Source organism: Cydia splendana, chromosome 4 (assembly GCF_910591565.1).
Source record: "Cydia splendana chromosome 4, ilCydSple1.2, whole genome shotgun sequence".
NCBI lineage: Eukaryota > Metazoa > Arthropoda > Insecta > Lepidoptera > Tortricidae > Cydia > Cydia splendana.
The window spans coordinates 3,721,301-3,748,860 of record NC_085963.1 but is presented as its reverse complement, the minus strand read 5'-3'; the positions used below and the strand labels follow the sequence as shown (position 1 = coordinate 3,748,860).

At 40.5% G+C, this 27,560-nt stretch overlaps 2 protein-coding genes across 6 annotated transcripts in view; one reads left to right on the top strand and one right to left on the bottom strand.

Moving 5' to 3' along the window:
* LOC134789686 (oxysterol-binding protein-related protein 1) overlaps positions 1-7,789 on the top strand; it is a 109,267-nt gene extending 101,478 nt beyond the window's left edge. For all 4 annotated transcript variants that reach the window (XM_063760287.1, XM_063760289.1, XM_063760288.1 and 1 more), the window contains 8 exons: positions 2,716-2,936; positions 3,544-3,659; positions 4,067-4,209; positions 5,484-5,684; positions 5,924-6,110; positions 6,595-6,708; positions 7,037-7,251; positions 7,590-7,789. In XM_063760287.1, the coding sequence (XP_063616357.1) occupies positions 2,716-2,936; positions 3,544-3,659; positions 4,067-4,209; positions 5,484-5,684; positions 5,924-6,110; positions 6,595-6,708; positions 7,037-7,251; positions 7,590-7,698 (1,306 nt within the window). In that variant the 3' untranslated portion in view covers positions 7,699-7,789. The remainder of the gene's footprint in view (positions 1-2,715; positions 2,937-3,543; positions 3,660-4,066; positions 4,210-5,483; positions 5,685-5,923; positions 6,111-6,594; positions 6,709-7,036; positions 7,252-7,589) is intronic.
* Positions 7,790-14,544: 6,755 nt separating this feature from the next.
* Positions 14,545-27,560, bottom strand: part of LOC134789706 (17-beta-hydroxysteroid dehydrogenase 13-like) — a 45,176-nt gene continuing 32,160 nt past the window's right edge. Inside the window, exons 5-8 of one of the 2 annotated variants that reach the window (XM_063760330.1) lie at positions 20,204-20,381; positions 18,040-18,225; positions 17,483-17,665; positions 14,545-17,204 (exon numbers count right to left, since the gene is read on the bottom strand). In XM_063760330.1, the coding sequence (XP_063616400.1) occupies positions 17,130-17,204; positions 17,483-17,665; positions 18,040-18,225; positions 20,204-20,381 (622 nt within the window). In that variant the 3' untranslated portion in view covers positions 14,545-17,129. The remainder of the gene's footprint in view (positions 17,205-17,482; positions 17,666-18,039; positions 18,226-20,203; positions 20,382-27,560) is intronic. The other variant, XM_063760331.1, reaches the window with a different exon arrangement.

Here is a 27,560-nt window from a genome sequence, read left to right as displayed (position 1 = left end):
AGGGGCTTTTCTTGATGAATTCGTTCTTCAAGAAAAGGCCCCAAAGGAAGTGGACATGGCGGAGCCCCGATACTATGACAAAAAACGAGATCGACTTCATCATAACCGACAAAAAGCATATATTCAGAGACGTCTCAGTGATCAACAGGTTCAACACCGGTAGTGATCACCGACTTGTTAGAGGCTCTCTGAATATCAACTATAAGCTCGAACGTGTCCGTTTGATGAAGTCCAGGCTCCGACCTAGCCTGCTCCAAACCATGGTAGGATCTGAAGCATTCCAGTCGAACCTGGAGAACCGATTCGCTGCCGTGGAAACCACAAATGCCGTTGACATAAACCAGACCCTCAAGAATGTGGTTGGAATCCTCAGGGATGAAGGTACGAGATTTTGCGAAGTACAGCGTAAAGCCGGGAGGTCGAAGCTTTCGGAGGAAACCCTCAGGCTCATGAAGGTACGACGGGAAGACCCACCTGCCACTTCGTCAGAGCGACGGGCTCTAAACAAGAGGATTGGCAAACTAGTACGACGTGACCTCCGGTGCGCCAATACACGCTTCATTGAGCAAGCGATTGAGCAGAATCGGGGGTCAAAAGTTTTTGTCCAGTCCCTTGGAAGAAGCCACCTGACGAAGCTGACCACAACTGGTGGGGCTGTTGTATCGTCCCGGTCGGGGATTCTCTCTGAAATCGAATCCTTCTATGGCCAGCTATACGCTTCGCATGCATCTCAACCAGATCCCGAAAATGAGGATTCTAGAGCCACATTGATCCGCCACTTTACCGAAGACTTGCCAGAAATCAGCACTGACGAAATCGAGATGGCCCTCAGACAGCTAAAAAATGGAAGAGCCCCCGGCGAGGACGGCGTTACAACTGAGCTTCTGAAAGCGGGAGGCAAACCTGCACTGAAGGAGCTCCAGAACATCTTTAACGCCGTTCTCTTCGATGGGAGAACTCCAGAGGTGTGGAGTAGGAGTGTTGTCGTGCTGTTCTTCAAAAAGGGAAATAAGGCCCTATTGAAGAACTACCGACCCATTTCGCTCCTAAGCCACATCTACAAGCTGTTTTCGAGGGTCATCACGAACCGCCTAGCACGAAGACTCGACGAATTTCAGCCACCGGAGCAGGCCGGATTTCGAGGAGGATACGGCACCATAGACCACATCTTCACAGTGCGGCAGATTATACAGAAGACTGAAGAGTATAATCGGCCCCTGTGCTTAGCATTTGTGGACTATGAGAAAGCCTTTGACTCCATTGAAGTTTGGGCTGTTCTGGATTCCCTGCAGCGATGCCAAGTCGACTGGCGATATATCCAAGTGTTGAGATGTCTGTACAACGCAGCTACCATGGCCGTCCAAGTCCAAAACCAGCAGACTAAGGCTATCCCCATGCATCGTGGTGTGAGACAAGGGGATGTGATTTCCCCCAAATTGTTCACAAATGCATTGGAGGATATGTTTAAAACGCTCGACTGGAAGGAACATGGTATTAACATTAATGGCGAATACATCTCACACTTGCGATTTGCGGACGACATCGTCATCATGGCTGAGACGTTGCAGGATTTAGAGCATATGCTGACCGGTCTAGCTGATTCTTCTCAACGCATAGGTCTCCGGATGAATTTGGACAAAACGAAAGTTATGTTCAACGAACGTGTTGCTCCGGGACCTATTGCAGTACAAGGGGCTGTTCTCGAGGTTGTTCAGGAATACGTCTACCTCGGGCAAATACTGCAGTTAGGAAGGAACAACTTCGAGAAAGAGTCGAATAGAAGGATACAGCTGGGCTGGGCAGCATATGGGAAGCTGCGTCGAGTCTTCACGTCATCAATCCCACAAAGTCTGAAGACAAAAGTCTTCAATCAGTGCGTCCTACCCGTGATGACATACGGAGCCGAAACGTGGACACTCACGGTAGGACTGGTCCATAAATTCAAAGTCGCTCAGCGAGCTATGGAAAGGGCTATGCTCGGAGTCTCTCTGAGGGATCGTATTCGAAATGAAGTCATCCGTCAGAGAACTAAAGTCGTCGACATAGCCCACCGGATTAGCAAGCTGAAGTGGCAGTGGGCCGGTCATATTAGCCGTAGAACCGATAACCGTTGGGGTAGGCGAGTTCTGGAGTGGAGACCGCGCATCGGCAAACGTAGCGTAGGACGCCCTCAGACTAGATGGAGCGATGACCTTCGCAAGGCGGCTGGCAAGAGCTGGATCAGAGTTGCCGCAAATCGTGCTCAATGGCGTGCAATAGGAGAGGCCTATGTCCAGCAGTGGACGAGAGTAGGCTGATGATGATGATGATGATGATTTTTATTACTTATTTAAATCAGTAATAATATGCATGCACTAGATTAAGTAGTTAACTAGGTTAAACATACTCTAATTTTCACATGCCTAACGGCCGAATGTATTAAGGTTCAGTATCATTATTGTAACATCTCATGTACCATATGTTCTTGTGAATAAATGACAATTCAATTCAATTCAATTCACAGTTTAGGTTATCTAGTCCTACAGTATGGGATTCTTCAAAAAAGTAGTGTATAGTTTTCGAAATGGTGTGCAACACGCATGTGGCACTTGCCGGCGTCCATAGGTATGCTAACCACTTACCTATATATTAGATATATTAGCCGAGCCGTGTGCTTGTTTGCCACTGTCATGGTATGTAAATAAGTATTCAATATTTCTTCTCTTTTGTCCCCAGAACAACACTCCCTGTTGCCCAATTCAGCCGTGGCGACTTCTCCCTGTGGTCAGTCCTGAAGAACTGCGTCGGCAAGGAGCTGTCCAAGATCACCATGCCGGTTGTGTTCAACGAGCCGCTGTCGTTCCTGCAGCGCATGCTGGAGTACTTGGAGTACGCGCACTTGCTACGCATGGCGTCCGAGCAGACGGACCCAGTGGCACGCATGGAGTACATCGCGGGTGAGCATATAGCTTAACGTCCTAAGGATGGTATTCCACCTGTCCAATTTCTTGGTCCAATGTCATTGCGTCTCACTCTCTCATTAAGCAAAATGTGAGACGCAAGTACACAATAGACAAAGAAATTGGACAAGTGGAATACCATCCTAACGTACCTACTGAAGCGAGTGCAGTGATTCACAGTATTTCAGTTTGGATTAATTTTTCGCACACGTATCTACATCTCGTCAACGTGGTTTCTTATATGTTCAATCAGCTTAATATGTATTTTCTGCCGCGTATAGAATCAGCACTATAAAGCGTTTAAAAAGAGTAGACGCAGAAGTCTTGGCATCCTCCTGGGGTAGATTTAGTACGGTAACTGAGACAGAAGCTGTTGAAGATCAATGAGCTGATACTGGAATGGAAAGCATTTTACAGAAGAGCAAAATAATTACTAACTTACTGGGGAAACAAGCAACAAAATGGCAGTTTAGACCATCCCAACCTCATTTTTTCCCAGAAAACTTATTTTCTAGTCATTAGACAAATGACATTATTGTGGCATGGATGAAGGATATCAGAGTTTTGCCCATTGAATTGTAACGTTATTTAACTCCACTTGCAGCATTTGCGGTGAGTGCCCTGGCTTCCAACTGGGAGCGCCTGGGCAAGCCCTTCAACCCACTCCTTGGAGAAACCTACGAACTCGAGCGCCCAGAATTCAGGGCAGTCTGCGAGCAGGTTTGGTGATACTTTTCTATTTTTATCTGGCTTTAATTTTTATCTATCCCAAAAACTCTAAAAGTTGATTGTAGTTGTAAACACTATGAGAAACATTCAAGGCAAGTCTTCTTCTTGTACCAGATGTACAGACCAGATGGACAGACCAACTAAAAGAGTTCTACTCTTTTCTAAGGAACGCCACAAACAAAGGCCGATGTTAAACATAGTGATTAATGATTAAATTCGCTTTGGGCCGATGTAGACGAATCATACTACTCGTATGAATTGTAGATCATCCGGTGATGATGATGATCAGTCAGAAGAAATGGTTGAATAATAAAATCTAATTTTATTGTTACTTCTATTTCGTATGCTACATCAGAACTGAACAAACTTGTGCTAACAGAATGTTTAAACTATCTTAGGTGTCCCACCACCCCCCAGTGTCTGCGTTCCACGCTGACAGCCCCCACTTCGTGTTCCACGGCTCCGTACACCCCAAGCTCAAGTTCTGCGGCAAGAGCGTCGAGATCCAACCCAAGGGTCATGTCACCGTTGAGCTGCCGAGGTATGTCATAATGATTGCATCATCTTATCTTATCTTATGGTTTTCGGTGGCCCTTTCGGATACACTTCCACCCATAGGGATCTTTTGTGCAATTACCCTCTAGGAAAACGTTAACTACTCAAGAGCCTATTCCACCATCTCCGTATGCCGGATGATGGAGCTCATGGGGTAGCGTTTTAAATTCCTTCGGTTCCAGATATCCTGCTCTAAAGTCCTTCATTCTTTGTCTGGCGAGGGCGTGACATTCACACATTAGGTGTTTTACTGTCTCTTCCATGATTGCAATATCACGGTTCACTGCTGAGAACAGGCCTCGTTCTTTAATGTACTAGAGGATTTGAGCTAGCGAGAGAACTATAGCTCAAAACCTAAAAGGTTGTAGTACAATGTCACATCTAGACAAGTCTTTATCATCTGAAATGTTTGTTAATACTTACTGTGGTAGAGATCAGGAACTCCGTGTTGAAGTTATATGGCTAAAATCTAGTCTAAGGACTATATTTACTTTTATATCATTTATTTACATACAATATATATACAGTGGTACTACTAAACGAAATTAATAACTAGCTTAAATTTAAAATAGGCCCTTGAGGCATTGTACCAAGGATGCTGGCGGCATTTCCTCGCTGTATCGCAATGCTGATACGTTGTGCGAGGTAGCCGCCAGCTCTTCGGTCACCAGTTACGTCACCCAGACGCTTCGCGATTTCTGCGAACAACTTATGCGCGCTGGGACCCCATGGACCTAGAGTTTCAACTCCAAATGGTACAAAATGGTACTCTCTACCGAGGCTCTTATATTTGTTACGTTTTAGAATTTCGGCGCTTTCCGCCGCTCCGCCCGCTTTTACAGTAGTCCGTTGGAGGTGGGACGGTGCCAGTGTGTCTACGCAGGTAGCATCCCACACCAACATCTGTCCCAAGCTCCAAGGAACTAAGGACACCCCATCGGGCCTCTTGCCATCATCTCTGATAATGCCAGTCGGCTCAAGAAGAGCAGGCACATTGATGGTGGCAAGAGACCGACGGATTATGTCATTAAGCGACGCATGTCTCGAAAAACGGCCTGCACTTTTTTGACAAGATAATCCGTGGTGTCCCAGTCGGTCCACGTCCGTGCCACAAGAGCATATGTGTGGCGTACACACCGAAACCCCAGGACTATATTGTACCCCGAAATGGAAAAGAAAAGAAAATATTTATTAGTAACATCGTTACAAGTCGGTTTGTAAACATTTAAAGCATTCATACCTGCAATTCATTTTTTTCAGATGGGGCGAGGCCTACACCTGGACTAACGTGAATTGTTGCGTTCACAACGTGATTGTAGGCAAACTGTGGATCGAGCAGTATGGTGCTATGGAAGTCACATGCCATGGTGGTGCAGGGCTCAAAGCGAATCTGGCGTTTAAACCTGCTGGCTTTAACAACAGGGATCTGCACCGAGTTGATGGCTTCATCACTGACCAGAAGTAAGTCCTGAATGGAGCAATGGTGAAATGCTGATGCGTGTGGATCATGGGCCAGCAATCATAAAAAAATTGCAGGATCATGATGCAAAATTACTCGTAACCTAGCGTTCAACCAGCTCAGCAGCAAGTTCAGTAGCGAGGTAGCTTGAAAACTTTTATTTTTTTATTGTCAACTAATGAAGCACTAGAACTAGTTTCATCCCACCATACTAAAAAATAAATGCCTCTTTTTTTTGCAGTAAAAAGAAAATCCGCTTCCTCTACGGCAAGTGGACAGAGTTCATCAAGGTCTGCAGCGCGGCCGCGCACGAGCAGTGGGCGCGGGAGCAGGAGGCCAGTGCCACACCGGCGCATACACCGAAGAAAGTGTTGGCTAAGCTCAACAGCTTCAAAGTGGGCGCGCTACGGTCTATGTCTATTCAAGATGTAAGTTGATTCCTCTGGTTAAACTATGCATGTGGGTGCGCGAGCTAGAAGGTCATGCCACACTGGCGCATACGCCGAAAAAAGTGCTGGCTAAGCTCAATAGGCTTCAAAGTAGGCGCGTTGCGGTCTATGTCTATTCAAGACGTAAGTTGGCTCCTTTACTAGTAGTTGGTATCTTAAGGCCAGTCTAACTACAAATATTATTACGTATATGACTGCGCGGTTAAAGTTTTGTGTGAGAGCAGCTGCCGCAGCTGTAAATTCGCTTGACATTGCCTCAATAATTGCTACCCTCAATATTAATCGCTAGCAATGCACATGGCTGTCAATAATTAGAATATTCAGCTACCTTAATTACCTTATACAAGTACTATTTTTGTGCTTCCAAAGAAGTATTAAGCACTTGCGGTTGAGTATTGATTGCCACACAATTTCAAGTTTTGGTAGAAATACCTGTAATTATTTAAATAAATATCTGTTTCAGCCTGAAGACCCAGACAATGACGAGGTACCGAAGTCAGACGACACGTATAACATCGACATTCCTGGCTCTACCACCCTCTGGGAAGCGAGGAGCCGACCCACCAACAGTGCACAGGTAAAATACCGTTTTTTCTGACACTTATAGTCACAGAGGCATTCTAGCTAAGTGCCATGAATAAAGGAATAAAAGTGAATAGATGCACGAGAGTAATAATTCTTAATGACAAAGAAAAATGCTTGTGAGACAATGTAGGTAGTTTTTTCGTAATTTTTTTCGGCGATCTTGTTTACTTGAATATTGAACTAATTACCTATACTAGAAGATCGGACGAGAAATCGGTAATAAACGTCGCCAACATTAACTTGATTATTGTCCTTATCCAAATCTGATTTTTTTACAAATCCACAACACATCTAACAAACTTTTTTCTGTCATATTCCAGTATTACCAATTCACTGAATTCGCCATGTCGCTAAACGAGGTGGAGCGAGACATGAAAGGGCAGCTCTGCCCGACGGATAGTCGGCTACGTCCAGACGTCAGGCTTTTGGAGCAGGGAGACATTGATGCCGCTGCTGCCGAGAAGACCCGGCTTGAGGAGAAGCAGAGGACAGCCAGGAAAGCGCTAAAGAAATCTCCTGATGGATGGCAAGCTAGGTAAGTTAAAATCATTGGATATTAGTAAAAGACTGATGACCGTGCGCAAAAGACAGTTGGCTGCGTCTGTTGGAACAAGTAGACATTGATGCTGCAGCTGCTGAGAAGACCCGACTTGAGGAGAAGCAGAGTACAGCAAGGAAAGAACTAAAGAAATCTCCTGATGGATGGCAACCTAGGTAAGTTCAAATCAAAAAGGGGAAAGGACAGGGTAGTTTTTATCAATCATTATCGTCGTTCCACGCAGACGCAGTCGCAGGCAGAAGCTAGTAATATATAGGTTAACTACATACTAAAATCAAAATAATAAATGTAAAATATTTCATTTGTTATTCCAGGTGGTTCAGTCAAGGCACGAACCCCTACACGAAGCAGGAGGACTGGCTCTACAACGGCGGTTACTGGGACCGCAACTACCAACATCTAAAGGACATCGACATATTCTAAGGTCTCATATTATCAGATCTACTGTGTGTAACATTTGGTGTATCACCGATGTGTAGCCATAGTTTTTTTATGCGTTCGTGCTTAAAAGTGCAGTACTATGTAGATTATGTAGGCATCGCTGCTTAATCTACATTGAAGCAATATTGATGTAGAAACAGCAACACTCGGAGTGGGAGTGGTAGGAGGTCTACATCGGTAGACCTTATTACAAAAGTATGGTATGTATATCAGCTAATGCCTACACTACACATGTTCAGATTTTAAACGTATGATATACCAATCACTGATATGCAGTCGGTAAGTTTCCTAAATTGCGAAATGACCATTTGGAAATATTCCGGAAACATCGGAAAAAACCGGGCAAGTGCGAGTCGGACTCGCGCACGAAGGGTTCCGTACCATAATGCAAAAAAAAAAACAAAAAAAAAGCAAAAAAAAAAAACGGTCACCCATCCAAATACTGACCACTCCCGACGTTGCTTAAATTTGGTCAAAAATCACGTTTGTTGTATGGGAGCCCCATTTAAATCTTTATTTTATTCTGTTTTTAGTATTTGTTGTTATAGCGGCAACAGAAATACATCATCTGTGAAAATTTCAACTGTCTAGCTATCACGGTTCGTGAGATACAGCCTGGTGACAGACGGACGGACGGACGGACGGACGGACGGACGGACGGACGGACGGACAGCGAAGTCTTAGTAATAGGGTCCCGTTTTACCCTTTGGGTACGGAACCCTAAAAAGGAAGGGATCGAAATTATCCATTTCTAAAATGAAGGTTTGCTTTGTACTTACTGAATGAAATTTTCCTGAAATTTCCGGACACATTTCCAACTTTTTGGAAAACTTGCGCATCTGTTATACAATACAAATTGTATATAGATATTATTGATCTCACTTGGTATGAGTAGGGTGCAATGAAATTGATACCTATCATATTTTAAAAATCTAAATACGCTTCGCAAAGACAGCAAAATAAATAATATCACATTATGGAAGCAATTTTCACCATATTTATCAAATGATCATTTTACATGAATAAGTACGTAATGATTTAATGAATGAAACTACGAGTATGTGAGTGACAAATATTTCTTAAGTAGGTATTTATACTTTCAAAACTACTGCCATTATTCATTTATTTTATTTCTCCTTAGTTGAACTGGAAGCAAGTATAATACAACATACTATACCTACTTTAATTTGATTCTTCCTCATTATCTAATAGATATTTGTTAAAACAGTTGACCTAACTTCCAATTTTTTTTTTAATTTAGTGACTATAAATTAAATTTTGATGTAGAAATAATAGGTTAATTATATAATACGATTGAGAATCATTAGAAAATAACATTGTATTGAATATTAAGTTAAGTATAAACATTATTTAGTCTAAATAGTAAAGAGGCGTCTATCTATACACGCGTGTATACAAATATACATATTTGATTCGTAAACACGAGAATTTCTTACTGTCTGTCTAAAATAAAATATTTATAAGGTCAATCGGGACACGTATCTCGTTTGACTTTATATTTTCACATGGGGTAACTGCGCCTATTTTACGAATATAAGTATGGCATAAAGTTAAGACTTTACATGCCCGTTTTCCCTTACGCGGTAAAACGGTCGCGATGGAAGGACCTACGCCAAGTATTTTATGGAATAATCGCACTTGCCCCAAGTGTATATAGTTTCACTGTTAATATTTTAAAGTAATGCAAACATATTAACAAATTGGAGTCAATTATTAAATAATTGTTAGATAAACTGTGGGGTTTAAGGGCATTGCTACGAGTAGTTGGATGTCCATTTAAAACTATTAGGTACAAACAGCAGAACTCCTAACTGTACATCGGTGGACCATATTACAAAACCGGACAAGTGCGAGACGGACTCGCCCACCGAGGGTTCCGTACTTTTTAGTATTTGTGGTTATAGCGGCAACAGAAATACATCATCTGTGAAAATTTCAACTGTCTATCTATCACGGCTCGTGAGATACAGCCTGGTGACAGACGGACGGACGGACGGACAGCGGAGTCTTAGTTATTGCTAACCCCCCTACCCTAACGGGACCCTATTGGGTCCCGTTTTACCCTTTGGGTATGGAACCCTAAAAAGCATAAGGTCCACCGATGTACAGTTAACATTGTGGGTGATGTTAGGTACTATCTTTAGGTATCATTCTAAAGTTGTTCTTACAAATGTTATAATGCATTGACATTGCGTTCAATGTAAATATAAAACAAAATGGTGGCGAGATGATCTCAAATATGTAGTGTTATATAATAAGCATTTGATGCTACAAATAATAGATGCAAGTTTGTATAGCTTTAACACGTACGTCGTACTAGACGTGGCTTAGGCTGCCTTTCCACTGAAGCGGAGATGAACGGGGATGAGAGGAAATGAGAGGACACGTGTGGGTATCAACCGGAGGGAGCGAATAAGAGATGTGGATTCCCCTCCACTTCTCTGCACCTCATTGGAAAGGCAGATTTATTCATTTGTGTTTAACTGGGTCTTTTGTTGTTTCAATTTGCATTTTAGTTAAAATCTATACTTTTAGCTACATAATTTATATTTTATGAAAATATTATATTTTTCATAAAATATAATTAAAAATATACATGTTGTCATCGATATAGTGACATGCCGACCTTTATTTTATTTTTTTTTGCATACAATTAGGAAGGTAGCTTTTTACCACTCTAATAATTTAAGTTTTACAATTTATTGATACACATAGTATTCTAATTTTAATTAAATGATATGACTTGATCGATATCTAATTCAGATGGAATTCATATCCTAAAATTTTAATTTGAATACGCCTGGCAGATGTAGTGAATTTATAATCCTTCTTCGTCGTATTTTCTCTGAAACATTCGAATTTTTCATGCTACTTCAGTCAGTCTCAGTACAAAAAGGGCTAAGGCAGACTTGCAGTAGCATGACAAATTTATACGAACGGGTCCGACAGTGGATGACTACGTCGACTACTGTGGGCGCAGCACGGTTCCATTTTTATCGTCTATCACTATGCGCGTCCCTTTCGCACTTACGTACTTGTTAGAACGTGACAGGCATGGTGACAAGGGATAAAATAAAAACGCGACCGTGCTAAGCCGCCTGGACGTACTTTTAGGGCTAGTTGCACCAACCACAATTAGAGTCGGACCAGAAAAAGTCTGCAGCGGATTTGATAGCCCACGCAGTGGAAGTGTCGTTTATACGTCATAATTTCATAGAAGTTTGACGTTTAAAATAACACTTTCACTGCGTGGGCTATCAAATCCGCTGCAGACTATTCTTGGTCTAACTCTAACAGTCTGAGCAGCAATGAAACTTTCCATACAATTAAATTAAGCGAACGCTAAAACGGTGACAGACGGTTTGGTGCAACCGACCCTTAGACAGTAAACTGTTTTTTGATCACAAGGTGTATTAAAAGCATTTATTTATTTATATTAAATAGTTCATCCGAGTTGATTTTGCTAAAAATAGTACGAAAAGTATAGGTATTCTAATTGTAAAGGTAGTAACTACCTGCGGGCTCAGCACGGTTCCATTTTTATCGACTATCACTATGCGCGTCCCTTTCGCACTTACATACTTGTTAGAACGTGACAGGCATGGTGACAAGGGATAAAAACGCGACCGTGCTAAGCCGCCTGAAAATATTATTTTAAGCATAAAGATTGGACATAATGGAAATAGTTAGGCAACCCTCCAATAAGAAATTGTATAAATACACTGAAAAAAATATGATCTACCGAGCACACATTAAAGTGATTCCATTAAGATTAACTGCTATTACAATATCAACTAATGTACGTACGTATGTACGTAACGTACGAACAGTAAACTTTACTGCTTGGTTCGATAGGCTCATATGAAACTGTTTAAAGCATTAAACGTTAATGCAATTTCAATTGTTTTTAACGATTTTTTTTCTCAGTGTATGGTTAGGGGCATTTAGCTAATTAATTAATATTTAATAACGAATAAGTACAATATACAGTCAAAAGCAATAAAAATGGAACGATTACCAGTATGAGAATAGAATACAAAAGATGTCTATTTTCAATGTCATGATTTGTGCTTTACAATTCTTTACTTTAGTTTACTTTGAGACAGTTTTGCTTTATTTTTTAGCTCCTTTTTTAAATGCAAAAATGTACAATAAATTCCACTATAACTTTTCTGTCGAGACTATTTCCATAGAAAATTTATAATCTTGCTAATTTATTTTTTGACTAATTAATTCCGAATTAATTGTAAACACCGAAACTTCTTACTACTTGTGTACTTTATAGTCGTGAGGTACTTACTATATGGAACCCAAAAGCGTATGCTTCTCAAACTTTTAAATAGTTCGAAGGGTTCCGTATGAGCCTACGTGCGCTATTGATATGATGAAAAATTTAGCTTTTAATGACGCACTGTGTGCTGTAAATGTCATACAATACAAATACAAAAATTTTAATTGCTTTTAGTAATTGTTTACCTACCTTATGAAGCTAAAAAAATATTAAATTAACTGTGTGCTTCTGATATCTACTCTTCAATAGAAATAATTAAAAGATTGTTGGATAATTATGACTTTAACTGAAAAAAATGATAGTGTCTTCAAACTTTTCTTTGAGAACTGCATTGTTTAAAATCGTTTTGCCTTGTTTCAAAAAAAAGACCTATAATTACAAAGAGATAAACCCACAAAATATTTAAGGCATTTTATAGGACAAGAACCGTTTCGTAAAATAAGTGTTCTAGTGTTAAAGAATTGTCTCAGTTAGTAAATAATGTGAAATACTCTTCTAGCAATAGACTGTCTCATGTGTATAGCTATGTCCTCAAAGGCAGTAAGTATTATCAAATTTATAAAGTAGCAATTTGATTAGAGTATTGTATTAAGAATAGTGAGTTAGAAACAAATTCGTCTCTTTTTCATTTAAGTACCTACACATTAACTACTACGTAGGGTTTCACGTTGACGCCTTGCGTTTTTTTCAGCGTCATATTAATCTATACAATCAAACGAGCAGTTTTTTTTCTAAAGCCGCATTTTCACATAGCACTAGCCGCCCAGACGTGCCAAGTCAAATGCAATTTTGATTTGTCAAAATACAGATTCAAATTGGAATGGAACGGGAGACCTTTTAATTACCATAGTGTAACACATTTATTACATTAAATAATACAATTTTAAACGTATTTTAAAACAGTTGTACGGTAGAAAGAAGAGAAATCTAATCTTCAAGGATGGGTATTCCACAGCCGTCTTCAGATCCAAATCTTTCTATCCTTCTTCTCGTTCCTCTAATTCTTAGAGAGACCGCTCTGATGATTGATATTTGTATTTTGACTTTGATCCAGTTGATTATTTGTGAGTATGGTTTGGACCATTTTTCACGGGGCTTAAGGGATGTTCTTTTTATGAATGATTCATATTCCGTTCCGACAGCGCCATCACAGACCTTTTAATAGGCCTCTGGGCGGCTAGAGGATAGCGTTCTGAGTGTCAAAACAAAATGTTTCCTCTTCCCATTTACTATTGGAGCAAGTGTTTCCATTAACCGAACGAACGATTGCGAACGATTTCTCGCTCAGAAATTTTCGGAACACTAAGTGAAAACGTAGCTTAAATGATTTATTGAGTTGATAATGATAACGGTTCCAATAATTATATCCATAACTTTTTAGGAGCAATATCGTTATCGATATTTTATATAATCGTCATAATTTTGGCCGCTTGCCAGTCGGTTGGACAATTATATGATAACATTCAGCAACATTTCAGTAGGAGGTATTAACGATGATTCATTTTAGACCGGACCGTGTCCGAGCCGGAGCATCCGGCGCATCGTTTTCCATGGAAATCATCACGTGATCAGCGTTCGGCGTCAACGGAATACCAAAGCGTGAAGGCATGCTATTTTAAATGATAAAAAATAAAATATAAGAAGAGTATGAATGATTACTTGGGTACTAAGTAGAGCGTGTTTGAAAACGAATAAAACAATTGGGATTAAGAGAAAAAGAATACTTTTAGGATACGTAAACATTTTCGTTTGTCTAAACATTTTCTCACTTTTGAACGCGTCACTGCTGAGCAGCAAATTAAATATTGTAGGTAAAATATATTATTATAACTAGTCAAGTAAGAATAAAATGTTAAGACCAAAGAACGGGTATAGTGACCAAAGAGATGTCGGTTGTAAATGTAGCCAAAATAGGCTTTATATTAGCTCGTGTAAAAGTTCTAGAAAGATGGTTATAAAAATATTCAAATGTGTATACCTTGAAATAAATATGATTATTACGGTATTTAATTGTTTCCTTGAACCTCGACAAAACCTCTATTTTTTGCTGTTTTTGTGTTTTATCTACCAAAAAGAGAGTTAGCGGTCCCGCATTTCTTAAATGATGCCTCGTAGACCATTGGGGAATAGTCAATAATCAGTTTTACAAACGTCTTGAGTATTTAATATGAACACATCTATCTAGCAAGGGGTTCCCTAATAAAAATCAAAAGGATTCCATCGCTTAGAACGTTTGAGAAGCACTGGGCTACAATACAACAAAAATAGCTCAACCGTTTACGGCTCCGCCACTACATTGCGCGACTGGCGACGGCGGCGGTGGCAACCACAGGTGGAAATGAAAGGTCCGATCGCTGTGGCTCGCTCCAACCTATGGTTGCCGCCGCCGCCATCGCCAGTCGCGCAATGTCGTGGCCAAGCCGATGCGATGAGTAATACATTTTACTTTATTATTATTCTAGGCACGTAGGGTCAAGTAAATAGAGTTTAAATTAAACAATTTTTAATTTTCTTCTACTTGTATATATTAAAATTCCCATTCAAAACTAATATACAAACCCTAACTTATCTATTTACAAGTTATTAAAAACAAACATCACTTTAGAAATGAAAAGTAATTTTCTTGAAATAATAAGGCAAGCTAGGACAAAAATGCAAGTAAAAAATATATTTCTTTTGTGCCTTTCATTTTAAGAAAGATGATAAACCCGTAAAATTATTACCAAATGATTCGTTTTTTTACTTCCAAAGTTATCCTATTTTATAGAATGAATAACAAAAATTTTGGGGATCCCTTTAAGACCCGTATCCGTATCGTGGTGTCGTGTTCCAATCAGGAAAAAGTAGAAGGAAAATCTAATTGACGAGAAAAATTGGCTTTTTTATGGAGTCTTTCTTCTACTTTTTCCTAATCAGAACACGATACCGATATGCCCTTAAACAAGCCTAAATGGATCCCCACTATTTTTGTTACATCCTGTATATTCAAGTCACATGGCACATCATACACATACCCACATAAGTTTCTATTATTGCACATATATACTTTGACTTATTGTTATGGAATAATATACAAAAAGAATTGATTCTTGTGATGTTAGTTAATTAAAATGATGTTATTGCTATTATAATCTACTTATGCCCAAACAAACAACTATAACAATTAATTAGGTACTTACAACCGGGCTATCTCAGGCACTAAATAATATCACTCTTATAACACTTAAAACTCTCGCGTTTTGTACAAATATTTAATTACACAAACGGGTCTACCGCGACATAATTACATTGTTTTTACCTTAAATACGGACGTTTCAGCTGAGTTGCACCAGCTGTGGTCACGGAAAGACTGGTCAATCTTTGGTCAATGGTCAAACAATGAAATTATATAGCGGTAGACCCGTTTGTGTAATTAAATAAATATCACTCTTATCTTGTTCATAATGTATTCATTATGGTATTTTGTAATAGCTGGTATTTATGATGTATTGATGTATGACTTACGTTAACACTTCCGCCAACACAAATTACATACATATTTAAGTGTACGACGTTTCTAAACATTATAAATACGTACATTAATGGACCCATTTCATTATACTAAATGCCATTTCCTGAATTTCCACAAGTATTTTCTAAATTATGTGATTTGTTTAAGATTCTCAATTACGGTAGTAGAATTTTTCATTTAATTTTTATGAAAGTGAAACACACAGTGACAGTGAGTGAGAAGAGCCATGAGGCTTCATGTAAAAATTCGTAGCATCACAATTAACCTTTAATATCACTAATATTACACAATTAGCTCACTGGTATTTGAAAGTTTCATTTACCTCCTTTGCATAGTAACTATAAGTAACTTCATATTGTCTTTCTTTGAAATTATTCCAGAACGTGCTATTTTAAAAAATCACATCGCAAATAATATCAGTTAATAATATCCAACCACACGTTATCCTAGAGTTCTTAACTTAAGATATGCGGCGCGATTCGGGAAATGAATTAGAGATTCACTAGATATGAAATAGTAAAGATATGTGACGTTCCACGGCAAAGGGTACCTTATGACGGCCGCAATAATATTGGAGCGACGTTATTATATTATATCTAGTGAATCTCTAATTCATTTCCCGAACCGCGCCGATGGTTCATGAGAACCCATTATAGTCATATTTGGTTCTATAAGAATAACGCTCAGATGTGTGTAAATCGTGGTTACTCTAGCTCTAAGAGTTACTCCGTATGGCTGCTAATGGTATACGTTGCCTTATAAACTGATACCTATAGATGTCATTAGATGTCATAATATATATTAAAGAAAAGTCCTCCAGTAGTAAAGGACGGATACGAACCGGCACCCACCCGTGCCGTGGTGGAATCCGGCCTTCGTCATTCGTCATCTATATCAGTTTATAAATAATTCATAGTATTTGTGACTACTTAAAAAACACTAATCAAAATATTTAATAAAAAATAATTTGATTTGTTACCAAAGTAATCAACGTTGCCTTCTTGGATAAATCTGTGCAAAAAATTGAACAGACTCCACAGCAATGGTAGTTTCAAGGCCTTGTTTTATTTAAATAGGCACAATTTTATCGGACATTGCTTCCTCCTAGAGCTAAAGCAATTGGAGTTTACAGTACCAGTTATCACCTCACGTTGGTATCACGATATTTAACATCCATATTATCGATTCCGACACTAACAGTTTAAACAAATAGTTAAAGGCTCCATTTATTTGTCTTAAGGGGCCCACTGATTAACAGTCCGCATGTCAGTTAGAACAAAATTTTGACAGTTCCGAACAACTGACAGGCCGATACCGTCCGGTGGACTGTTAACCAGTGGGCCCCTTTAGGAGAGGAGTAGCTTAGGTACTCGAAGTACAGATGTACCTAGTGCATAATTATTTTACATCGTATTTTCACGGAAACGTACGAACGAGGTTGACTGAAGTAGCATGACAAATACGAACGTTTCCGAGAAAATACGATGGAAAACAATTATGCACTACATCTGTACTTCATTCACTGTAGAGAAATGTATTTGAGCTTGTTAGCTGAAGTCTCATTTAAATTTAAATCAACACTTAATTTAATTATTGAGCCTCCAAACCAGAGTCCAAGAAGTCCTTGAGATGAAGTGGGACAGTTTTAGGCAGCGGTCGTAGGAACTGAAACAGAAACAATCATTTATCAAAAACTTTAAATCAATATTGTAACAAGCAGAAAATTCTGCGAACGATGCTTATAAGGTTAGATACAAATAAAAAGTGGAAAAATTCACTGTCTTGGGTGGGACTTGAACCCACGAGTACTGGATCGCTAGCCCGGTGCACTTCCATCCGAGCTACCAAGACCTTACCCAATACAGCGAATATTTCCACCATAGGGAAGCCCTATTAGCGACATCTGCAGGGTAATAAAGTAACTAGGTGAAAATGAATATTACCGAGTTAACATAGAACAAGGAGCTAGGAATGGTGATCTCGGAGTAGTTCCTCCTCACGGCATCAACGATGTTGTCGGCCGCCTCGTCCGCTGTGACGATCTTCATCAGTGTGGGGAACCGGATCTTGGGGTTCTTGCACAGGCCCGTGTCCACGATGTATGGGCAGATTACGGTGATTTTGATCTGTGAAATTGAAGCGTTTATTTTTATTGTACTTATATTATTTCAGACACCACAGAAAAGTCTCCCACAAGTCAGCTAGAAGGTGTCGATTTCATATTTTCATAACCTTCTTGATCTACATTGGCCAGAATGTCGCTGGCGTAGTGATTCATTAACGTTCGTCAAGTCTACAGCCAATAAGATTTTATGAATAGAGATTAAATAATAAAGTATGCTTTACGCTAGAAAGGTCAGAGTGCGGGCCCAGGCGTCCGGTACTACCTTTTCTATAGAAAGGATCACGTGATCACTGATCACCGTACATACGAAAACGAAAACGAAACCACTATCACGAAAATGAAGTGTCAAACGAGGCCACTATAAAATCTACTTACACCACTGTAATCCTTGGAGTCCTCCCTCAACTCCTCATGCAGAGCTTCCATCATGCCTCTAACTGCGAACTTGGACGCGCAGTACGGCACCAGGTTGCGGAGACCAAGCATGCCAGCCATCGAGGACATGGCTACGATGTGGCCGTGGTTCTTCTCCATCATTGATGGGAGGAAGCTCTGGAGCATCTGGAAGAGGTTATCACGTGTTCAATTTTATAACTATTATTTCTTCAATGGAATGTTCTAATTGAATAACATGTATAATTGACCAAAAACGATATAAATATGTTGGTATACAAGAGAAATAGTAGATAAATAAATGGATTATGCCGATAAACTACGCCTGCTGAACCACATAATGCCGGCCAGTCTGGGTGGTCTTCAATCGGAGGTATAATAAATAAAAGACTTAAAGGTACGGCTACAAGTAGCAAATAGATTGCTGCACAAAATTAGCTCGGAGCGTCGTTTCAAAGACAAAAGTTTGGTTCAAAAATTGTCAAAGCAAGAGCAACCCTCACACGGTTCTGTTCTGACCTGTAGTTGTTTATTTACTAACATCAATGAACTATACCTATAGGTGATGCGCTGACGTGGCCAAAATGCGCTCGAGTATTTAGCAAAAAGCCACCACCACCCACCACCCACCTAAGCCACCAAACCAGCCACCTAAGGGCGCACCAGAGAGTGGATCAGCTACACTCATAACGTGAATTAAAAATTGCCTACTCCAGAGCACACAGTTGCTGCGGCCGAAATCGGTCAGGAGCATCATCATCATCAGTAACATCATGAATTCATGACTCTTACCCAGAAGTGCGCCATTACGTTGACTTCCATCATGGTCCTGATGTACTTCTTGCTGTGCTGCGACAGAGGCTTGCAGGGTAGACATGTGTCGTTCATGAGTGAGTGATTTAAATGAACTATATCTTTTGATTGAACTCGCTCACTCTTCAACTCACTGATGATTTAACTCGCTCAGTAGCTCATCTATCTCAGTGTTCCTTGCGCGCTCTTTCTCACTCATGATTCGAATGAGTCGGCCGAGCGTGACGAGCGAGAAGCGAGTGAGACGATGCGAATAGGTTTCGGAGCAGTTCGGAAGAATTCGGAGGGTGTCGGGAAAACATGGCGGGATGTATCGCGTGATTCGCCATCTTGGTCGCACTTATGGCTGTGTGTATCTGATTGATTGACATATGGGTCAAACAGATCACTGTGTTATGTCTTTCCTGTAGACATACACAAGAGTTAAGGGCTATAAAGGTTAATTTTCTTATTTAACCCTTATCCACGTGAAAAGGTCCTCCTTTTATTTAGAGAACTATGATAAAAGCATTGCTTACATGCCCACAAGCTGTTAACTATTGCCCACAGGAGAGAAAAATGTACTGTTCGCGATAACACACTAGTTTTCTCTCCTGTGGGCAATAGTTAACAGCTTGTGGGCATGTAAGTAATGATTTTATCATAGTTCTCTAAATAAAAGGAGGACCATTTCACGTGGATAAGGGTTAAATAAGAAAATTAACCTTTATAGCCCTTAACTCTTGTGTATGTCTACAGGAAAGACATAACACAGTGATCTGTTTGACCCATATCCCTCTACTCACTCTTGAACAATATATTAGTCTACAGATTCACTAAGTGAAGTGAGCGAAATGAGTGATATATATCGCCGCGAGCGAAAGATATGATTTTTTTTTTCAACTCAGTGAAACGTTTTGCGCATCTCTATTGCAGGGCATGATCTCAGCGTTGTTAACCAGCATCGTGACGTCACCAACCTCGCGGCGCACGCGCTCCGCCAACGCGGCCACCGCTTTGCTGCCTGTTACGTCACACCACCATCTTACAACACCTAGACTATCGTAAGATGCAACCTGACTCTAGGCATTTTAAGCCATCGTATCTCGTACCCAGAAGTGCGCCATAACTTTGACTTCCATCATGGTTCTGATGTCCTTCTCGCTGTGCTGCGACAGAGGCTTGCAGGACATGATCCCGGCGTTGTTGACCAGCATCGTGACGTCACCAATCTCGCGGCGCACGCGCTCTGCCAACGCGGCCACCGCTTTGCTGTCTGTTACGTCACACCACCATCTTACAACACCTAGACTAACGTAATATGCAACCTGACTCTAGCCATCGTATCTCTTACCCAGAAGTGCGCCATAACATTGACTTCCATCATGGTCCTGATGTCCTTCTCGCTGTGCTGCGACAGAGGCTTGCAGGGCATGATCCCGGCGTTGTTAACCAGCATCGTGACGTCACCAACCTCGCGGCGCACGCGCTCCGCCAACGCGGCCACGGCTTTGCTGTCTGTTACGTCACACCTGAAGACATAAGCTGTGTTTTATATCAAAATAATAAGTTCTGTAAGAGTAAGTAGGTACCTACTTATATAATAATATATATACTTATACAATTTAAAATTTTGCTCGCCACGTCCCTCGGCTTACTCACTTGCTATTTTATACTAAAAATTTTATTATACTGCTGTTGTAAATTAAACGAAAATTAGATAGTTACAGTACCTATGTTTAGATTTTTTTTTCTATCGATCCAACTTTGATCTGGTAAGGTTTTGGTTGGAGTCTGCCATTGCAAATATGATCTAGTTTCCGTGAGATTATTTTTCATGGCATTTGGCTTTAAAAAAAACTTGTAACGATCAATATAAAACCTATAATTTTAGCCCCCTCTTAATTTCAGTTAATTGCTGTAAATAATAATAGGTACTATTTATCATTCCTACGAACTTGTAATCACAAGTCGCGTAATAATTTTTTAAACCACGTGTTAATATTTTCGATATTAAACTTTCGTGAGACATATTTTAAATTGTTTATACGACAACGGTTTCACTCACTTGAATTTTTAGTCGCTATTGGCGACATGTTTCGGGCCCGTCGGGGGTCCTTTATCAGGCTCGAGTACTCGCGGCGGCTGCAACCATGCAGCCGCCGCATGATGGCTGTGCAGTGCACGAGTTGCAGCCGCCGCGAGCACTCGAGCCTTTAAAATTCATGTGAGTGAAACCGTTGTCGTATAAACAATTGTTAATATTTTATCCTTATTGTATTTTATCACGCGATAAAGACAAGTACAAAAAATTTATCCATGCAAATACAACTACAGATACACTGATTTAAATTTTCCCGATTATTAAACATTATCAAACTACGTCCTGGATGCAATACTAATAAATATAACCTGTTTGAGAAGGTCGAGGAGAAAATTCACGATGGTGACCTTAAGGGTGCAACTCGGTTACTCTTCTCCAACGACACTATGGCACCTGATACACCCGAAACCGCGGCCGCTCTACAGTCCAAACACCCGCCAGGCCCTTCCACCCCTATTTTCGTGGACCCTCCATCTGACCCTTCGGCATGTCTCCAAGCCACTGACAAAGACATTTTAGCAGCTCTGCTATCGTTCCCAAAAGGGTCTGCATCCGGCCTAGACGGCATTTCCCCTCAGCATCTGATTGACCTCACCAATTATGGCAGCGGTGTAACTGGTGAGCACCTTGTCTCCAGCATTACAAAATTAATCAATCTTATGCTGATGGGAGATGTGTGTCAAGAGGTGACGTCGGTAATTTATGGGGCGAACCTCATTGCCCTCTCAAAAAAAGACGGTGGCGTACGCCCTATCGCCGTAGGGTCGACTTTACGGCGATTAGCGACCAAAGTGTGTGTCCGGCTAACACGCAAAAAACTACAAAATCTTTTTGAACCTATTCAGGTTGGCTTCGGCACACGCGGTGGCTGCGAGGCGGCGGTCCATGCCGTACGCACCTTCGTACAAAGCGACGCATGTGAGGTACTTTTAAAATTAGACGTACAGAACGCCTTTAATTCAGTGAATAGAGACACCCTGCTGAACGAAATTAAAATGACGGTTCCGGAAATTTATAACTTTTTACTACAGTGTTATCACTGTCCATCCAAATTAATGCACAAAAACAATGAGATCCTTTCGGCAGTGGGTTGTCAGCAGGGTGATCCCCTCGGTCCAGCCATATTTAGTTTGACAATTAATTCAATAATTCACAGTCTAAATTCCAAATTAAACGTGTGGTACCTTGACGATGGGACTCTAGGTGGCGATTCACAGACTGTCTTAGCAGATTTAATACAAATTAAAAATAAGTTTAAAGATATTGGGTTGGAATTAAATTTCAATAAATGTGAATTATATATTTCCGACAATGTAGATTCTTCTTCGGCATCCCAAATTATTCAAAGTTTTAATAACATCGCGCCATCCATCAAAAATATATCTAAAGACAGTCTACATCTTCTCGGAGCACCCATCTTCAATGAAGCCATCCCTCCCCTTCTGAGTAAATCTATTTCAAAATTTAGTGACTATTCGGACCGCCTTCTCAAAATTAGCAGTCATTCTGCACTGTTTATTCTAAAATTTTGTTTACTCATTCCAAAATTCACCTACCTGCTCCGCTGTTGTCCTATCTGGAAATACCCCCATCTACTCCGACCTCTTGACCTACTTTTAAAATCCCAAATTGAATCAATTTTGAACATCCGATTTAGCGAGCAGGCATGGACTCAAGCCACCTTACCGATAAGGTATGGTGGCTTGGGTACCCGTAAAATTTCAAGTGTTGCTTTGCCAGCATTCTTGGCCTCAATTCATAGCACCTCCGATCTCGCAGGTAATATTCTCAAAGCCTCTCCGGCTACAAACTGCGAGATCGCGTGCCTAGTTGAGGCGTCGAATGCTTCCCATTCAACCATTTCCAGTCGCCGTTACGACGCGGTGTTGACACATCTTGTGTCGACACCGTCTGTTTCGGTCACAATTCCAGTCGCAGAGTCGTCGCCGTGTCGACACAGTTACCAGAAATGGGGAAGGGTCGACACATGACACAAAGTGACATAAAGTGTGGTCGCCGTGTGCACACATTGTTTCGGGTTTGCGACTACTTTATGCCAAAATCATTCGTTCATTCGTTCATTTTGTTCCTGTCAAATGGAAACTGTCAGATGGAAAAATACTTAAATAAAAATAAGTGACATTAATACGCCATCTCTAAAACGGATTACAAGACGTAATTATATATTGTTTGCATTTATATTACAATAGGACTTAAATTATTATGGGGAATTAAACTGCTCGAGTGATTTGATAAACTAAGTGTAATATAATCAACGCGCCACCACATTGTTTTAGTTTAGCCGGAAATGAAATTGTTTACTTCTCAGTGCCTGTGTTCATAACTATATTATTTGAAGCATTTTTAGTACTTCGATGCGTATACTATACTTAAATAACAGAAATAACGCTTTACATACTACGAAACTTGTTAATTATGATGTATAAATATGGTTTAAGGCTGAGAAATATTGCAGTCACAAAGTAGTTGCAATGTTTCGACTTTGTGTCGACTCTGTGTTGACACATGACACGCGCTGTCAAAAGTAATAACAAAGTTACTGGTATGTTACTGGATTTGCAAAATGGCTCCTTGTGTTGATTTGTTTTCAGATATTCTCAAAGTGTAAAAATTCCGTGGTCAGAGATGGGCATTAATCGATTAACTGTTTATTCGACTAATTCATGGAATAAAAAAAGTTAATTCTCAAATTTTAATCGCGATTAGTTTAGTCGACCTAACATAGATTGAAATTGAATTAATCTGAATATTAATCGAATAAATTATCGATTAAACCTCGATTGAAAGTTGACAGGGGGCCATTTTTGTACGTAAAAATAATAGAAATGTCTTGCATGCAGATGGTAGCAAAACACTTTGTCATAAAAGTCGAGATGGGTGTCGATATATAGGTTTTAGGGAGTGCCGATTTCGAAAATAATGACCATTTTGGAATCCGAAATGGCGGCCATGCACTGTGTCATAAAAGTCGTCATGGATGTCGTTTTATACGTTTTAGGGGGCCCCAATTTTGAAAATGATGACCATTTTGGAATCCAAAATGGCGGCCATGCACTATGCCATAAAAGTCGTCATGGGTGTCGTTTTATAGGTTTTAGGGGGCGCAGATTTCGAAAATGATGACCATTTTGGATTCCAAGATGGCGGCCATGCACTATGTCATAAAAGTCGTCATGGATGTCGTTTTATAGGTTTTAGGGGGCCCCGATTTAGAAAATGATGACCATTTTGAAATCCAAAATGGCGGCCATGCACTATGCCATAAAAGTCGTCATGGGTGTCGTTTTATAGGTTTTAGGGGGCGCAGATTTCGAAAATGATGACCATTTTGGATTCCAAGATGGCGGCCATGCACTATGTCATAAAAGTCGTCATGGATGTCGTTTTATAGGTTTTAGGGGGCGCAGATTTCGAAAATGATGACCATTTTGAAATCCAAAATGGCGGCCATGCACTATGTCATAAAAGTCGTCATGGGTGTCGTTTTATAGGTTTTGGGGGGCACAGATTTAGAAAATGATAACCATTTTGGATGCCACTTTTATGACAAAATACGTAGCCGCCATCTTGGATTATAAAATGATCATCGTTTTCGAATTCTGCACTCCCTAAAACCTATAAATCGACATCCGTGACGACGCAAGTTATCTTTATTTTCAGATCTAACAAATTGCTACAGAATACAAAGGACAAAAAAGAAGCGAGGAGGTAATGAAACAAGCAAAAATACAGATGATTCCTCGACGCAATTGGGTGATTCTTAAATTGTGTCCAGATTTTTTTTGTCATAAAAGTTTTTATTTTTCACATATTACTCTCACAAGTTCCGTGACATTTCGACCTTGTAATTTTTTAAGTAAATGTTTTTGTTTATCTATGAGGATCTCACTAGAATAGTATAATCAAGGTATGTTTATATTTTATGAATGAAATAGTAACGCAAAAAAAAAGTATATTTGTGTCTTATATTCCTGCCGAAGACTTTTATTTTACCTTTTCCTTCTACACAAGTTTGGCCAAGTAATAAGAATTTAGGGCTCTCAATTTTATTTTGACTTCTACAACAGTAAAGCTACGAGGCCATGTTTGGTATCGTTTTCGTATAAATTCGCAGTACCAAATTTTGTTAAGGTATCACATTGACACCATTCCGAAGTAAAAACATATAAACTTATTAAAATACTTTCTTTTAAACTCCTCTGCACGCTTAAACTGCTGAACAGTTTTAATTTAAATTTGGTACACATATATTTTGAGTCCCGAGACAGGATATAATAAGTTATCTCAAAAATCATCCTTTAAAGGTGTGAAATGAGGTGTAGGGGGGAATTCAGAATTGACTTCTTGAAGTTAATACTGTTTAAGTTTAGGTTTGAAGTCATGTTTTTTCATCATTTTTAACTAAATCAAAGATGTAGACCATCCCAAATTTCATATAAATCGGTTCAGCGGTTATTGATTTCCCGTACAAATTTCCACGCCACTTTTCACACCTTCAAAAGATGATTTTGGTTATAAGATCTATCCTATGTCCTGTTCCGGGACGCAAACTATTTCTATACCAAATTTCAACGAAATCGGTTCAGCGGTTAAGCGTCAAGAAGAGTTTCAAAAAACCGGCCAAGTGCGAGTCGGACTCGCGTATTAAGGGTTCCGTACATTAAGTCCGACTCGCGCTTGACTGCACATTTCTAATAGGTTTTCCTATCGTCTATAGGTAAAGAACTATTTTGTGTATTCAGACGGACATACATACAGACGCACGAGTGATCCTATAAGGGTTCCGTTTTTTCCTTTTGAGGTACGGAACCCTAAAAAGATTTATTTTTATTTTGTGGAATGGTGTCAATGTGATATCTTAAATGGATTCAGCACCCCAGATTTATACGAAAACGATACCAAACACGGCCTAGCACCTTCACTGATATAGATATATCAAGATAAAATTGAGAGCCCTAAATAAACTTTCCAGAGCGGATATCTCAAAAACTATTCAACATATCGAAAAAATTGACGGAATAAACTTGTAACAAATTAAATTAACTTTCATTTTGTATAAGTGGCCATGTCGCTGAGATGCATAGTTTCCGAGATATAATCGAAAAACGGGAAAATGGGACCTTCAAAGCCCCCTCTCTCCCCCCCGCTCAAGGGCTACGGCCGGGGACTTTTGATATGTTCACCTCCTAACTTGTCAAACCGAGTTACGGAGTCAAAAATTGTGTTCCGAGCATTTCCCTCTACAACTTTTAGAGCATTCGTTGCCTGACCTAAGTAGCTTATTGAATTTCTTTAAAAACTTTTCTGTAAAAGGTTGACGGGTGTTGGGTGTTTATATGGTTTCGGTCGATTATTATCATTTGCATTGCCCATGATGACTTACTAGAATACACACGAGACACTAATAGTAGTTTGACAAACCTTGGTTTTCAAGAGGTATTTTATATTGACATTTGCTGTCACAAATTTGCTGTCAGATTTAGTCGCAAACCGCACGCAAAGTGCACACAAATGTGTCGACACCTTGTTACTGAAAAGTGTAGACACGGCGACGACACTTTGTTTCGAAACAATTCTAGACACATTGTGTGGACTCTGTTACGACACATCTGACATTTAGTTACCACTTTGTGATTCTGCGACTGGAATGGTTATATGGGTTGGCTAGCTGGACCGAGTCAAAATTTTCCGTCTCGACCGAAGATACAAAGGGCCTGGGATAACATAGCTTCAGTCTCTACTCTAAACTCACTTCTGGACACCGTGACAGGCAGGGATCGAGCGAGGCTTCTGGCTTCATCTAGGCCAGAGTCGGGTCAGTGGCTACACGCGTACCCCTCGCCTAACACCGGCACCTTTATAGACCCAGGGACGCTACGCATAGCCGCTGGTCTCCGGCTAGGTGTTGCTGTCTGCGCCGACCACAACTGCGCTTCATGTGGATCTGAAGTGGATAGCCTCGGTCACCACGGGCTCGCCTGCTCTTCGGGTGCCGGCCGCCTGTCTCGCCATTCCGCCCTCAATGACATCCTGAGAAGGGCGCTCGTCAGTGCCGGCGTTCCCGCCGCCCTGGAGCCCCAAATAGTGCGGAACGACGGTAAGCGCCCTGACGGGATGTCATTGATTCCCTGGAAGATGGGTCGTGCGTTGGTATGGGACGCCACTTGCGCTGACACGGTAGCGGCGTCCTACGTCCCATCGACCAGCAGGCGTGCTGGCGCGGCGGCGGACACTCGGGAGCGTCAAAAGGTAGCTAAATACAGCTGTCTCGGCGCTCAATACGAATTCGTCGCATTTGGCGTCGAGACGCTTGGTTCGTGGGGCAGAGGTGCACAGATGCTCCATAAGGCGCTCGGGAAACGGCTGAGGGAGGCAACGGGCGACCCCCGCGCGGGCAGCTTTCTCGCGCAGAGAATTGCCATCGCAATCCAGCGCGGGAACGCTGCCTGCGTGTTGGGCACCCTCCCGAGGGCACCAAATTTTGATAGGTATTTTTAATTTTTAGTTTTAGTTAATTTAATTGTAGTTAGTTTTAGTTTTATATTCGTGTTTATGTCTTTTAGTAATTTATATTAATAAATTTCAG